The following is a 12,841-nucleotide window of genomic DNA, read 5'->3' on the forward strand; positions in this document are numbered from 1 at the left end:
TTTTAATACAGTGCAGCATTAAGTAGTTGCGATCATACTGCCAAACAGCCAAACAAAATAATCACAGAGATTCTACATTACTGACCACTAATAAACGAGTCTAGCAGAAGACACAACCAAGAAACATCCTAAACAGCACCAGACCTAGATAATCATTACGCTGACCAGTTGACAGACACACTAACAGAGAGATGCAACATAATTCAGCACCATGACAACAATAATATTAGGACACAACAGACAGCATATCTCAGTAAGTAATAACGCTGAACAAAATTCCAACAAAGATCTATTCTTCACATGATTCAACACATGAAACATCATCATATCTGATAAGATCCAAGCTAAACACAGAGTCTTCTTCATGGGCAATACCAAAACAGGACATCTTAAGCGCAGCAACAGTCACCGATAACAAGCAACTAAAAATGTAAAGGGTTCGGGTAGTAGTAACGGCAGAGAAACGCCCTGCACGGTCGGACGAACGGCCTAGAAGCGGAGCTTGGTGAAGAACCACCTGTTCTTGCCGGTCTTGAACCTCTCCTCGAGCTTGGCCTTGGCGGCCTTGGCGGCGCCCACCTTCTTGTCCTTGGAGGTGAGGGAGTCGGGCGCGCCGGAGGCCACCTCCTTGAGGTCGACGTCGAGGGTGTAGCGGGTGGGCATGAGGTGGGTGAAGTTGACGAGCTTGAGGAACACCTTGACGCGGGACTTCTTGGCCGTCTTCTTGGCCGAGTCCTTGCGGATCACCTTCTTCGGGTACTTGGCCAGCCCGGCGACCAGGCAGTGCCCGTAGGGGCGGTCGCGGGTGCCCTCCTCGAACACGCGCACGATCACCGCCTTCTTCCCGGCGTACCTGCCCTGCAGCAGGATCACCGCCTTGCCCGGCTTCAGGAACTTCACCATCTTCGCTTCTTCTCCTCGCGATGCGCTGCGCCGCCGCCGGTGGGTTAGGGGAGGGTTCGTGGGCTGTGTGCGGGGGAAAACTGGCGGCGGGGGTCGGGAGGAGATTATATAGGTGGGCGACGCTAGGGTTTCGGTGGTGGGGAGAGGGTTTGGACGGTTGGATCTGGATCGGACGGTGGGGGGGGGGCGTTGGTTAGGGATCAGGGTGGAATGGGCTTCCGTTGACAGGCTATATGGGCCGATAAAGGGGCCTTCGGACGTCGTCGTAAGGCCGTGATGATGGTTACTTAGCCCAGCGAATGTGGAGGGCCGTGGGCTAATCTACAAGGAGGAGATTTTATTGTTCATTCCCCATTCCCATAAAGAATAGTTTTTTATTGTTCATTCCCCTCAAAAAAATCCTAAAAAAGATTTTACAAAACATATTATTACCCCCTCAAAAAAATCGCTTGTTATTTGACAGTCTGTAACTGAAAAGTCAGTTCGGTCAGTTTTTTCCATTTTATGTGTGTTTGGTTCTGTTTTTTTTTCTTTCTTTTTATCGACTCGGTTTTTCTTTTTCTGTATGTGTATGTGTGAATGTTTGGGGTGTCTGTTAGCATACACGTAAGTTATGTGTAATTGTACTAAAGTGTGAAATTGCACTAGAGTATATTTGTTCTTGTATCTATAAAAAACAGCAATTTGTATTCAAATTGTGTATGAGTGTTTTCGTCATTTGTTTTAGGTTTATTTTCTTCTCTATAAGAGTACTACAATGTCTATAATTTATTCTTCCTTATATAACTTTTTTGTTTGTTTCTGTTTTGTTTGGGGGAGAAGAAGCCTGGAGAAAAACAAGGCGGTTGAGCCTTTGGGTCCCAATCGAATGATGGGGAGCGATTTGACCGATCGGTTAAAAAAATTCAAACACTTGTTGTTTAGTCACCCCTTTTATTTTGGTCTTCTCATCCAAACTGTATTTGGTGACCAAAATATTCCTCAAATTTTTAATGTTATCCAAAGATAGTGTATCTGATTAACTCCAAGCAACAGTTCACTGTTTGTTGCATACTTTGCCTCCCTTCAACGCATTTGTTACTTCCGTTGGCCACGTCGTGTGCGGTTGTGCATCATGCATGGTCATACTTTTTCTCCTTTCAACACATTTGTTACTTGTGTGGTCACGTCGTGTGTGGTTGCGCATCATGTATGATCATATCTTTGCCTCCTTTGAACACATTAGTTACTTGTGTGGCCACGTCGTGTGTGGTTGTGCATCATGTATGGTCTAGGGCTTCTATTTAGTGCAGTTACCGTTTCTCTTGGAGTATTTGTTCTTTACCGGTCTTAATAGAAATAAGAAAATACTCGATCTACTGCTCTTGCTAGAAAAGTCGCATACTGCTCCCTATCTTATTAACAAAAAGACTAGACCATGAATGCACATGTTGCCATGCCCGTCCATATGTACGAGAGGATTAAGACATAAAAAATATAACATAGAATTGAGAAAATGTGTATTTATCTTAATTTCGAATCCGGAGTCACTAAGACATTGACTACCATGAGAAGGTAGAAGAATATGACCTATTTTGGTACATACAATGCATTACAGACGTATGGCAAGCGGTGTGATCTTCCAATTGTTGTATACACTAGAAATAATTCGAATACATGTTTTTTGCCACTATGTAAAACGAATTGCTTCAAGCATCGGTGGAACTCTTGGGGAAGAGTGTGTGGATGTTGCCATGGTTAATTGGTGTGCACATTTAATAAATCAAAAGAGATTATAAGCACTGTCTAATTCGTATGGGTTGATAACATGATGAAAATTTTCTTCCCAATGCCACCTCTTAATGTTTGTTGCTTGATTTGGTGATGACTTGTTCTTTTTTTACATCAAATTGGGAGCTTTATTAACGAACTAACATACAGTTATAATGCACCCATACGCAAGAAATAAGACACTCAGGGCTTATGAAGCCAGCTCTCAATACCATCAAATGTACAAGCAAAACGAGTAATGATAGGTCTGGACATTAGCATCCCTACGGGCATGAGTAACCAAGAGAGAAGCAAAATTCGCGCCGATCTCCTCAAGATAGGTGTTACAATCGACCTTGTATCGTTGCACAATAGATTGACTAACTTCAAGTTGCCAATCTTCATTATAACATGTGAATAACCACGAAGTTGTGCGAAGATCATGCCTCGCCAAGAGCTAATAATTCAGCTATGAATGGGTCTCACACGCCTTGTAAAGGTTTGCTCCAAGCTTCAAGGAATGCTCGGTGTTTTTGAGTCGCTCCTCCCATCCCTCCCTTCATGCCATCAACATTCAACCGCCCACCGGTGTTGATAGTAACCCAGCTAGGTTCGGGAGGTCTCTGGTTCTGGTTGGGTACTATTTTTTTCTGAGAAAATGGTAGTTCCAAAATTGCCTGAGTTTGATGAACCCATTTGATAGTCTGCACTGTGTCATATCCATCTTGCTCGTGCGTGCAATGGTTTCGTGATGACCATATAGTGTGCATAATCTTAATGATCTTGTATCTCTCAACATGAGTGAACATATGATCTATTGAGATGTCACAAGCCAATGTTTGGATGCAACCAAGGGAGATGATGCTGAAACCAGTCCCTTGTTGCAATCCAAATTTTATTTGCATGTCTACAGCTGACTACCGCATGTAATATGTCCTCGTCTGTTGCTTTGCAAATGTCACACAAGCCAAGTTGTTTAATGTGTCTATATTGCAAGTTGACTGAATCAAGGAGTATGGCTCGAAGTACCCTCCACCAAAAGACTCGAACCTTTGGAACCACGTTAAGTTTTCATAAAACAGCCCACAACTCTTTATTTGCTCATGAAGTTTATGTAATCGTCCCTTCCTCTATAGAGCTAAGCTCGTTACGAGTACTAGAGAGTGAATGAGTAATACATGGATTTTAGAAAATAGATACCGAGACTTCTCCATACCCCAAGTCAAGGTATCTTCACCGCCGACAAGATTTAAAGGTACTCCCTCCGTCCGGAAATACCTGTCTTAGAAATGATTGTATCTACAACTAAAACAAGTCTAAATACAACCATTTCTAGGACAACTATTTCGGAACGGAGGGAGTAGTTCAAGACTGCCTCCACATGCTGGAACGCGGCGTGCACGACGACGCCGTCGACGATCTCCGGGACGCCTCCCTCTGCCGCAGGCCCTCGCGCAGGCAGGCCCAGTCCTGTACACCGCCCGGCACGACGTCAAGAAGGCACCACAGCAGCCGGTGCCGAAGGCTGGGCACGCAGAGCGGGCCGCCGCGCCCGACCCAGCGCACGGCCGCGCGCGCGTAGGCGCCGGCGGTGGGCACCAGCGGCGCGGGGCGCCAGACCGCCGAGAAGCCCGCGACCATCGCCGTCGCCACGAACATGGGCGCCTGGCACTGCACGTCGACCCCTCCGCCCCCGTACTCGGCGGCGAGGCCCCTGGAGAGCACCGCGACGTACCGCTTGGTGCCGGAGTAGACGGCGTGGAGCGGGAAGGAGGCGACGGCCTCCGACGTCGCCGACCCCATGCTGACCACGGCGCCCCTGCCCCTCGTCGCCATGCCGGGGATCACCGCCGCCGTCACCTCCGTCGTCGCCCACAGGTTCACGCGGATCATGCGTATCAGTGCCTCCGCGTCCGCCTCGTGCAGGAACGCCGCGCGAGGGCTCATCACCCCGGCGTTGTTGACGAGGAGCCCCACGTCCAGCCCCTCCACGACGTCCCGGAGCCGCCGCAGCGCCTCGTCGCCTGCACGCCGCCGACCGGCGAAGATAATCACGTGTTGCCATGCGCTCCGATATGCTGACCTTGAGTGAACCACGTAGACACGTACCTTGGGGAGTGGAGACGAGGGAGAGGTCGAACACCACGGCCCTGGTCTCCACGGGGTGACGGGACTTGATCGTGTCGGAGACCTCCTGCAGATCCGCGGCGTCGAGGCCGACGAGGACGAGGTTGAGGCCCCGGCGGGCGAGTTCCAGGGCGACGGACCGCCCGATGCCGGACGTCGGGCCGGTGACCACTGCCCACGCGCCATAGGACCGGCGGAGGGGTCGGCGCAGGCAGTGCGCGAGGTGGACGAGGAGGCGGGACGAGAACGCCACAACGTGGAGGGCGCCGAGGACGGCCAACCAGAGGAACCACGCCGGCGTCTGCCGGAGGTCAGCCGCCATTCTCCACTCTCCTGGCCCTCGTTCACGCGTTTGGTGCCAGTTTTGTAGCAGCAGTAGACAGTAGTACTGTCCGTGCATACACAACTGCCCATTGTCCAGGGGACACACTCCAGAAACCAACCACTAATTTTGTTGGAACAGAGATGCAGGTAACCTGCCGAGATGTGTGCAGCAACATGTCACGATCTTGACCTCAGTTCATATGGTAACCATATCATCAGCAATTTCATTTAAAGATTTAACAGGAGGCTTCAGCCTCCACTGAAATGTATACATCTGCAGCTCATATGGTAACCATATCATCTGCTCAACCAAAACTAATTAAGCTCAACAATGAAACCGAAATATTCTCTCAGAAGAACAATGGCGTCGAAATCGAATCGTGCATTGATGTTCCACTCTGAAACCTAATCACAATGAGAAATATTCTACGTAATGCACAACAACAACAGGCAGGCCGACAAATTCAGCCCGCTCACTGCTCATCCACGAACAACTTACAAACTGGAGAAATCTAGACAGGTTCCTAGTATGAAATGGTTTGAGAAATCTAGACAGGTTCCTATGTACGTACGGCGAAAGAATGGCTGACGAAATCTTCATCTTCTCAACCAAAACCGCCAGAATGCTGGCGCTGCTAAGACTCCGCAGCAATTCACACGGTTTCCTCTTTACAAGTGTCCGAGGACTTTCTTCTCCGGTCAAAGTATTTGGACTTAACTCCGAGTGTATGATCAGGGTGTGGTTGGCGAACTTTGTGGAGCGGCGAAGTAGTCGTCTTCGACGTTCCTCAGAAGATTGTCGCTGCCTACACTGATATACCAAGATATCCCTCTATCCAAAGGCCAAGTGGATGCTGCAAACAGAAGAATAAATTTTCAGGTCTTTCCAAAATCTGATACTGATACGAAATATGAAAGAGAACTGCTTATAACCGGTTTGGAAGAACAAATCCAGTTCAAAACAGCGGTTGAGGCAGAAAAGAACTATTCTTTTTTTGTGAAAATCAGAATTAGTGCGCAGTAGTTAAGAAACATTCTGATAGATCTATTACTCCAAGTTACTAAAACATGTTTACTTTTTAGTTTAGAATATCAGTGGGAGTAGTTGGTTTAGCATAATTTATTTTCTGAAGAAAAAAGGGTGTCTTAAGAAACTTCAAGTTATTATTGTTTAAAAAAAGGAGATGATGGTGATGCAGCAGAACAGGCTACATTTTGAAACAAGTACCACATGCGCGCATCACTGAACCACAAAATTGTACCTGGAGAACTGGCAACTTCTTTTTGCTTTGCTGCGTGCAGCAAAATTGTTCCAGAAAGGATTGTTACCAGGCCGCAGCATTCAGAAGCAATACTACTTAAGCTTTGTCCAGCCCCGTCCTGCATTTGACAGCAAGCAGAATGAGTTGCAATCCGCACCACAAAGTCCAGTTGAATTAACTAAACAATCTAAAGTTGCTTTCTACCTTGAACATAATTGAACTCGCCACTATTGTAAGGGTGGTAAACATTACATAATAAACTGGGGAAACCATAGCTAAATCAAAGGTATCCAGTGCCTGCAAAAGTTGAATAAAATCAGCATAACAAGAAAAAAGAGAAAAACACCAGAATAATTTTAAATCAACTAGACCAAGTAAAATAATACTTCATTTTATTCTTAATATCTGCAGCGGAAAATAAAGTTTGACTTAATCAAGTAACAAAATAAGTAGCAAATTCATGAAAATCGTAAGTTGTCAAAAACCGAGTAGTACAAGCTCATGTAGATGCAATCAAGCAAAACATATTCACAGGACAGGAGTAACAATTAACTAGAAGGAGGAAAAGATGTGCTACCTTGTTGAGGTAATTTAGCTGAGAAACACCACAGATAACTGCGACCAGAATAAAAAGCCATGTGTGTGGATAGGCAAGCTGGTTCATTCCATCCAGCGTAAGCTTTATGGCAACACCAACGGCTTTGATGCTAACAACCTACAAAGTAGTGATATTCAGCTCGAAAACTCACTTATGTTAGGCTGTGCATCTCAGAATTAAAGCACACTTACAGTTAATGATCCCATTGAAGAGCAGATACCCAGATATATCAGTATGTTCTTCTGACCATATCGAGGTTCGATGAACACTACTACTATTGCCATGAGTAACAATGTTGTTCCCGTATATGCTAGAAATCCTGCCCATGGTTGACACCATAATATGGAGAAAGGCTGTCAGACATGTGGGTGTGCTACAACTAACATAAGGTGTATGATTGCAGGCCGATGACTCACCTGGTTGAGTAGCTAGATCCCAGATTTCTTCAACGGAATCGGGCATGTGCTCTTCAGGGGCATGTAGAACGACAACAACTGAACCTACTATGCACGATATACAACCAAGAACGCCGAGCTTGTTAAGCCGCTCCTTCAGCACAAAGTGCGCTAACACTGAACTGGCCATTTGTAGCAAACTTGTACGTCAAGCACGGGAGAATCAAAGATGGCATTGAAAATAAGGGTTTTGGTTTTGCAAATTCACCTGACGATTATGCTCAGTGCTCCAAGAGGAGTCACGAGGACAGCTGGTGCGAAGACATAGGCGACAAAGTTGGCGACCTCCCCAAGCAGCACTTGTAGATGTCAAGAAAAAGAAAATTTAGTTGCATAATGAAATCAATACCCACGGCTAACTTTGTGCAGAATGAACATACTGGTGATCAAGCCAGCCCACCAGAGAGGCTCCAGAAGATACGTGTATCCTCCTCCGCCTGTAATTTAGAGAGGGAGGGAGAGAGAAACAGAAACATGTAAGCTGGAATCGTAGGACAGTTACCACCACAAATCTCAAGTCTGAATTGGGTGAACATTCGCATATAAATATCCAGAAAGCAGGTGAAATGCCAAAAATGTTTTGTTTTTATAGTGCCAACATGCTAATTAAGCACAAACAGGAGGTTAATAAGGAGTAGGGCATCTGTAAATTAAGGGATTTTGGTTCATATATCTCTGATTAAGCCAGTGATCCTAGACATATTGCAAATGCATACATACGCAGTAAAGCGGGCCGTAAATTGGTTCATGACATTTGAGCCACCATCCATCATTGGAATCGACCGGCCTGGAAAAATCACCATCCAACTTACAGAAAGGTGGACTGAATCGTGTTCTGAAGCATAAGCATACTTCCAAACTGTTCATTTCTCACCATGGCTCTGTCTATGTAATCCTGTTGATGTTAATGTTTCATCTTCTGGAGGCCCTCTCGATTATCATTGACCCATATGGAAGCACGATACTACGAGACGACTGGCTGCCAATCAGCGCGGTCGTAGCTGGCGTCCAGAAGACAGCAACAACCGCAGCGCACAGGTTTGACTTTGACGAACTGTGGCAATCACGCCCGTACATTTTGAAATCTCGGGGCATCATCGCCCGATCCAGACGCCATTGCTCCGCGAATCGAAGGAAGCGTCGAGATCCGAAGCACTGGCTGGCCGGGCCAGGTCGGGGCGGCCGTGAGATTCGGAATTGACCAAGGCAAAGCGGCGCGGCGCAGAGCGGAGGACCACCCGGTCGTGGAGAAGCGGCCGGCGTCGATCGGGAATCCGGCAGGGGGGGGGGGGGGGGGGGGGGGGGAGGAAGGAAGATGGCGTGGCGTGGGGGTAGGGTGAGTACCTGCGCGGACGCCGCACTTGCCGGCGCGCATGAGGCCGATCTTCTTGAGGATGAAGCTGGCGCCGATGAAGGCGCTGGAGGCGACCGCGAGCGCCAGCCCCTTGGTGTTGTCCGACGCCCCCATCCCCTCCCCTCCCGCCGGCCGCCACAGCAAGCAAGAAGATAGACAGGCAGCCCGCCCCGGCGCCGCGCGCCTCCGGTTCAAATCTCCGGGGAAGCAGGAGGGCGCCCGCGCACGACAGGAGCCGCCGATGGTGGCGCGTGCCTCTCCTGTCCTCTCGTCTCCGCCCGCTTGTCTCGTCCGTGCTGGCGGCTGCTGGCCAGGGTGGGTGGTTCCGCCTATTGTTGTTGTCCGCCCGCCGGCCGCCGGCCCGGTCGTGGGTCGTGGCTCCTGCTCCTTGGAAAGGGCGACGCGAGAGGGACGGGGGAGGCGACGCGGCTGCTTCGGGCGGGTGGTCGTGGGTGGGGCCGCTAGCAAGAAGGGAAGCCTGGAGTGTGTCTGCCATTGGCCGCTGGCTGGAGGAGCTGGATCTGCGCGGCAGGCACGCGCGTCACGTGCCGCGTCGCACGGATCGCTCGACTCCGACAGTCCGACCACGGAAAATAATTCTATAAGTCCAGGTCTCACGCGAGACCCATCTTGATGAATGACATGTGGCATTTATAAATCATAAAGTATCCCCACCCCTCACTTAAAATTAGGGGGGAGAGATTAGATGCTTTGTGATTTGTGAATGACACGTGTCATCCATCAGGACGGGTCTCACCTGCTAACCGTGAGATCTGGTCTCATATAATTTTTTTCCGTCCGACCACTACCGTCGAATTCAAAATTCGGTAATGCCTCTGTCATGTTTCGAAAATCGTAAGGTTGGATTTCGGAAACGCGTTTGTATAGAGAAGAAGAAAATGACACTGACCTTATCAAAGACATTGCCCTGTATTTGTTCATGTTTGATCTTCAGGGTGGAAACACATGATCCCGTCTTCGATGGTTGGGTCTAACAAAACGGTTTCGTCGCTTGAGGGTCGTTTTCCTCATGTAGTCGGTGTTGCTGAACAAGTCAGAGTAATCGACCGCACATGGCCCCCAAAATCGCGCGGATCCCGATTGAAGAAAAAAATCAAAGGTAACACGCCGCATGCTACAGCTTGAGCCCTAGGTCGTGACCCTCCCCTAATCTCCCCCACCTACATCTGCGCCGCCTCTCGCCATCAACCACGCACCCCGTGCAACGAATTTGACGACTGCTGTTTGTTGCATACTACCGACGGCGTCCCCACGGCCTAGCCCCGTCTTCTAGTCGCTCCGTGCTAGCGTCACCGCATCGTTCCTGGCAATGCCCCCGTTCTCCGCCAGATAGATCCAGCAAACTACTGTGCTACTGACGTCGCGTGCTGGCCCTACCTCCGCCCGATCACCCCATCCATCGTGCCGCTGCCGGGTGTTGGCCCTGCCTTCGCTACGCCCAAGAATGGTTGCGCCTCCAAAGCTGAGAAACAATGACATTGCTGGTCGTATCACCATAGTCACCACCAAACTATTGAAGACGCTGGATAAGGGCATCTTCAACAGTTGTAAGATAGGTGTTGGTAAATTTGCCACCTAGGACATAGTGATGATGTGGCATGTAATAAATGTAGAAAGAGAGCAAAGTTGTATGTAGTTTAACCAACAACCTTTGCACAAGCTCCTAGGTGAAATAGAGAGCAATCACATTTATTTTCTTACCATCTATTGGATAGCTTACATACAATCCATTGAAGTAGTTGTATGATAACTTGTTGGTTGATGACATGGACATTCTACCAACAAGACTAACATACAACCTGTTGAAGATGGCCTAAGATGGGTCAACAAATAGTTTCCTGAATAGTTGTTTTCTATATACCTGGTAAAATAAGTCGGCGTCAGCTTTTGACCATTTGCCTCGTATTTGATTTATATGTGGGGGGAAGCATTTCATTACTTAATTGATCATAGTGTAACAATCGTTCATAACCACAATGCTAATCTCGTGAGGAACATTGCAAGCAAACAACCCATCCTTTGTTGTCCACGTCCTATATCTGCCATAGCGTGTTCAACCTTGTCCTGCGCACGAGTGATCTTTTTGAGAAAAAAGGTTTCCCCCGTTTTATAAATAAAGCACCAATCACCGAGCAAGTCGATACAAACACACACCCCACACCAACACAACACACACACTCAAGGCAGATACAAGGACGTTGAAAACAGCAACATCACCCCAAACTACTCCAAGCAAACAACGGATAACACCCTAAGCACTACTATGAAGTTGTCGGAGCCCTCAACCATGGAAGAAGCACCACGATGAGGAGAAGCCGTGCATGACGAACAATGGGCTCCAAGGCGGTGCCTTCAAGAAAGGAACGACGCCGGATCGCCGCCACCGCCCAATCCAAGGATTAGGGTTTCCCCCGGAGCACCTCAGTTACAAGCGAGATACCGCGACGATGCCTTCAAGAAGGGAACGATGCTGGAACGCCGCCATCGCCAGCCTGACAAGACAGAGCGGGTTTTCACCCCGGCCAACACTCACCTTCACCAAATTGGGGTACGGACAGCCGCGCCACCACCATTGAACGACACACCCTGGCCACCATGCCGCCCACACGGCCATGGTGACCGAACAGCGCCCGAGCCGCGTACTACGCCCACAAGCACCCCGGCTCCCACCAGCAGGGCCGCCGCCCAAGCATCCGAGCCCCATCCTCGACCACAGACACACAGTACCGACAGGACCGACCGGAGAGGAGTAGACTTTCCACCCCAAAGCGGAAGCCTTGGCAGGGTTGGTGGCCGCGACGGCCAGATCTGGGCCAGAGGAACTCCGGCGGCCACGGAGCAGCCGCCAGATGCAACGGAGGGGAACCCCTGCCCCCTACCCGAAGTCCACAGCCACCTCCGGCAAGCCCACCGGCACACCAACACCTCACCATGGAACCACCCCTGCCCGTCGCGCCCGTCCCTGAGTCCGTAGGGGAGGAAGGAAGCTCACCCGAGAAAGCCGCAGACAACCACACGCCGGAGCAAGACCCGCCGGTGCCGTGAGCAGACCGGCCGACCACGGGCTGCAGCCACGCCGCTGCAAGCCACCTGGACGCAGGTCCCAGGAGGACCTCCGCCGCCACCCTGCGACGCCGCCGCCACCGGGGACCAAATCCGCAAGGATCTGGCCAGGACCGTGCTGGCCCGCCACCGCCCGATCTGGCCCTACCACAGCCGCCACGCCGCAAGCACCCACCAAGATGTCGCCGAGCCGCCACCAGGGACCTCCGACGCCATCCCGACGGATCGCCGCCGCGCCGCTCGCCCCCGCCATAGGCCAGCGCCCCCGCACGCGAAGCCGTCCCACGTCGGCCATGGACCACGGGCGGAGGGGAGAAGAAGGCCCCGCCGCCGCCCCAGCCGGCCGGGCTTCACCCGGCGGCCCTGCTAGGCGGCGGCGAGGGAGGCGGGCAGAGGATGGGGAGGAAGGGGCGGCGATTTAGGGTTCCCCTCGGGGCGCTCGCGGGAGCGCCGCGAGAGGGGAAAGGGGTCTGAATGAAACTCTTGATCGCGGTCAAGGAGCGGCCCTCCTTTAGCATCTTCGCAATTTTTGCAATAAGGACAAGGTACATGCTACTAGATCGATCTGCCGAGCCCGTATTTGTTTGTTCATGTAGGAATGATTTGGTCACCACCAAACTAAATGGTCAAAAGTTACTTGTGGCACTGCCGTTTTGGTCACATTGGTGTCAAACGCATGAAGAAGCTCCATGCAGATGGACTTTTGGAGTCTCTTGATTACGGATCATTTGACACGTGCGAACCATGCCTCATGGGTAAAATGACCAAGACTCCATTCTCAGGAACAATGGAGCGAGCAACCAACTTATTGGAAATCATACATACTGATGTGTGCGGTCCAATGAGTGTTGAGGCTCGCGATGGCTATCGTTACGTTCTCACCCTCACTGATGACTTGAGTAGATATGGGTATGTCTACTTAATGAAACACAAGTCTGAGACCTTTGAAAAGTTCAAGGAATTTCAGAGTGAGAGGTTGAGAATC

General features: G+C 50.0%; 3 protein-coding genes across 3 annotated transcripts; all 3 read right to left on the reverse strand.

The window, feature by feature from the left end:
• Nucleotides 1-273: 273 nt before the first annotated feature.
• LOC147962160 (large ribosomal subunit protein eL27x-like) lies at nucleotides 274-996 on the reverse strand. Its single transcript, XM_087535384.1, has one exon. It carries the CDS (start codon nucleotides 901-903, stop codon nucleotides 490-492), a length of 414 nt encoding a protein of 137 aa, XP_087391510.1. The 5' UTR covers nucleotides 904-996; the 3' UTR covers nucleotides 274-489.
• Nucleotides 997-3,580: 2,584 nt separating this feature from the next.
• Nucleotides 3,581-5,101, reverse strand: LOC147962161 (very-long-chain 3-oxoacyl-CoA reductase 1-like). Its single transcript, XM_087537745.1, has 2 exons — nucleotides 4,762-5,101; nucleotides 3,581-4,676 (listed from the first exon to the last, which is right to left on the reverse strand). The coding sequence occupies exons 1-2, from the start codon at nucleotides 5,099-5,101 to the stop codon at nucleotides 4,018-4,020; spliced, it is 999 nt and encodes a 332-aa protein (XP_087393871.1). The 3' UTR covers nucleotides 3,581-4,017.
• Nucleotides 5,102-5,435: 334 nt separating this feature from the next.
• Nucleotides 5,436-9,268, reverse strand: LOC147962162 (putative magnesium transporter NIPA6). The gene is made up of 9 exons (XM_087537746.1): nucleotides 8,763-9,268; nucleotides 7,799-7,855; nucleotides 7,627-7,717; nucleotides 7,380-7,540; nucleotides 7,155-7,282; nucleotides 6,943-7,080; nucleotides 6,570-6,662; nucleotides 6,366-6,483; nucleotides 5,436-5,957 (listed from the first exon to the last, which is right to left on the reverse strand). The coding sequence occupies exons 1-9, from the start codon at nucleotides 8,884-8,886 to the stop codon at nucleotides 5,836-5,838; spliced, it is 1,032 nt and encodes a 343-aa protein (XP_087393872.1). The 5' UTR covers nucleotides 8,887-9,268; the 3' UTR covers nucleotides 5,436-5,835.
• Nucleotides 9,269-12,841: the final 3,573 nt, after the last annotated feature.

The sequence above is a fragment of the Triticum urartu genome, chromosome 7A (genome assembly GCF_056163025.1).
Source record: "Triticum urartu cultivar PI428250 chromosome 7A, HENAU_Tu73, whole genome shotgun sequence".
In the NCBI taxonomy this organism is placed as follows: domain Eukaryota; kingdom Viridiplantae; phylum Streptophyta; class Magnoliopsida; order Poales; family Poaceae; genus Triticum; species Triticum urartu.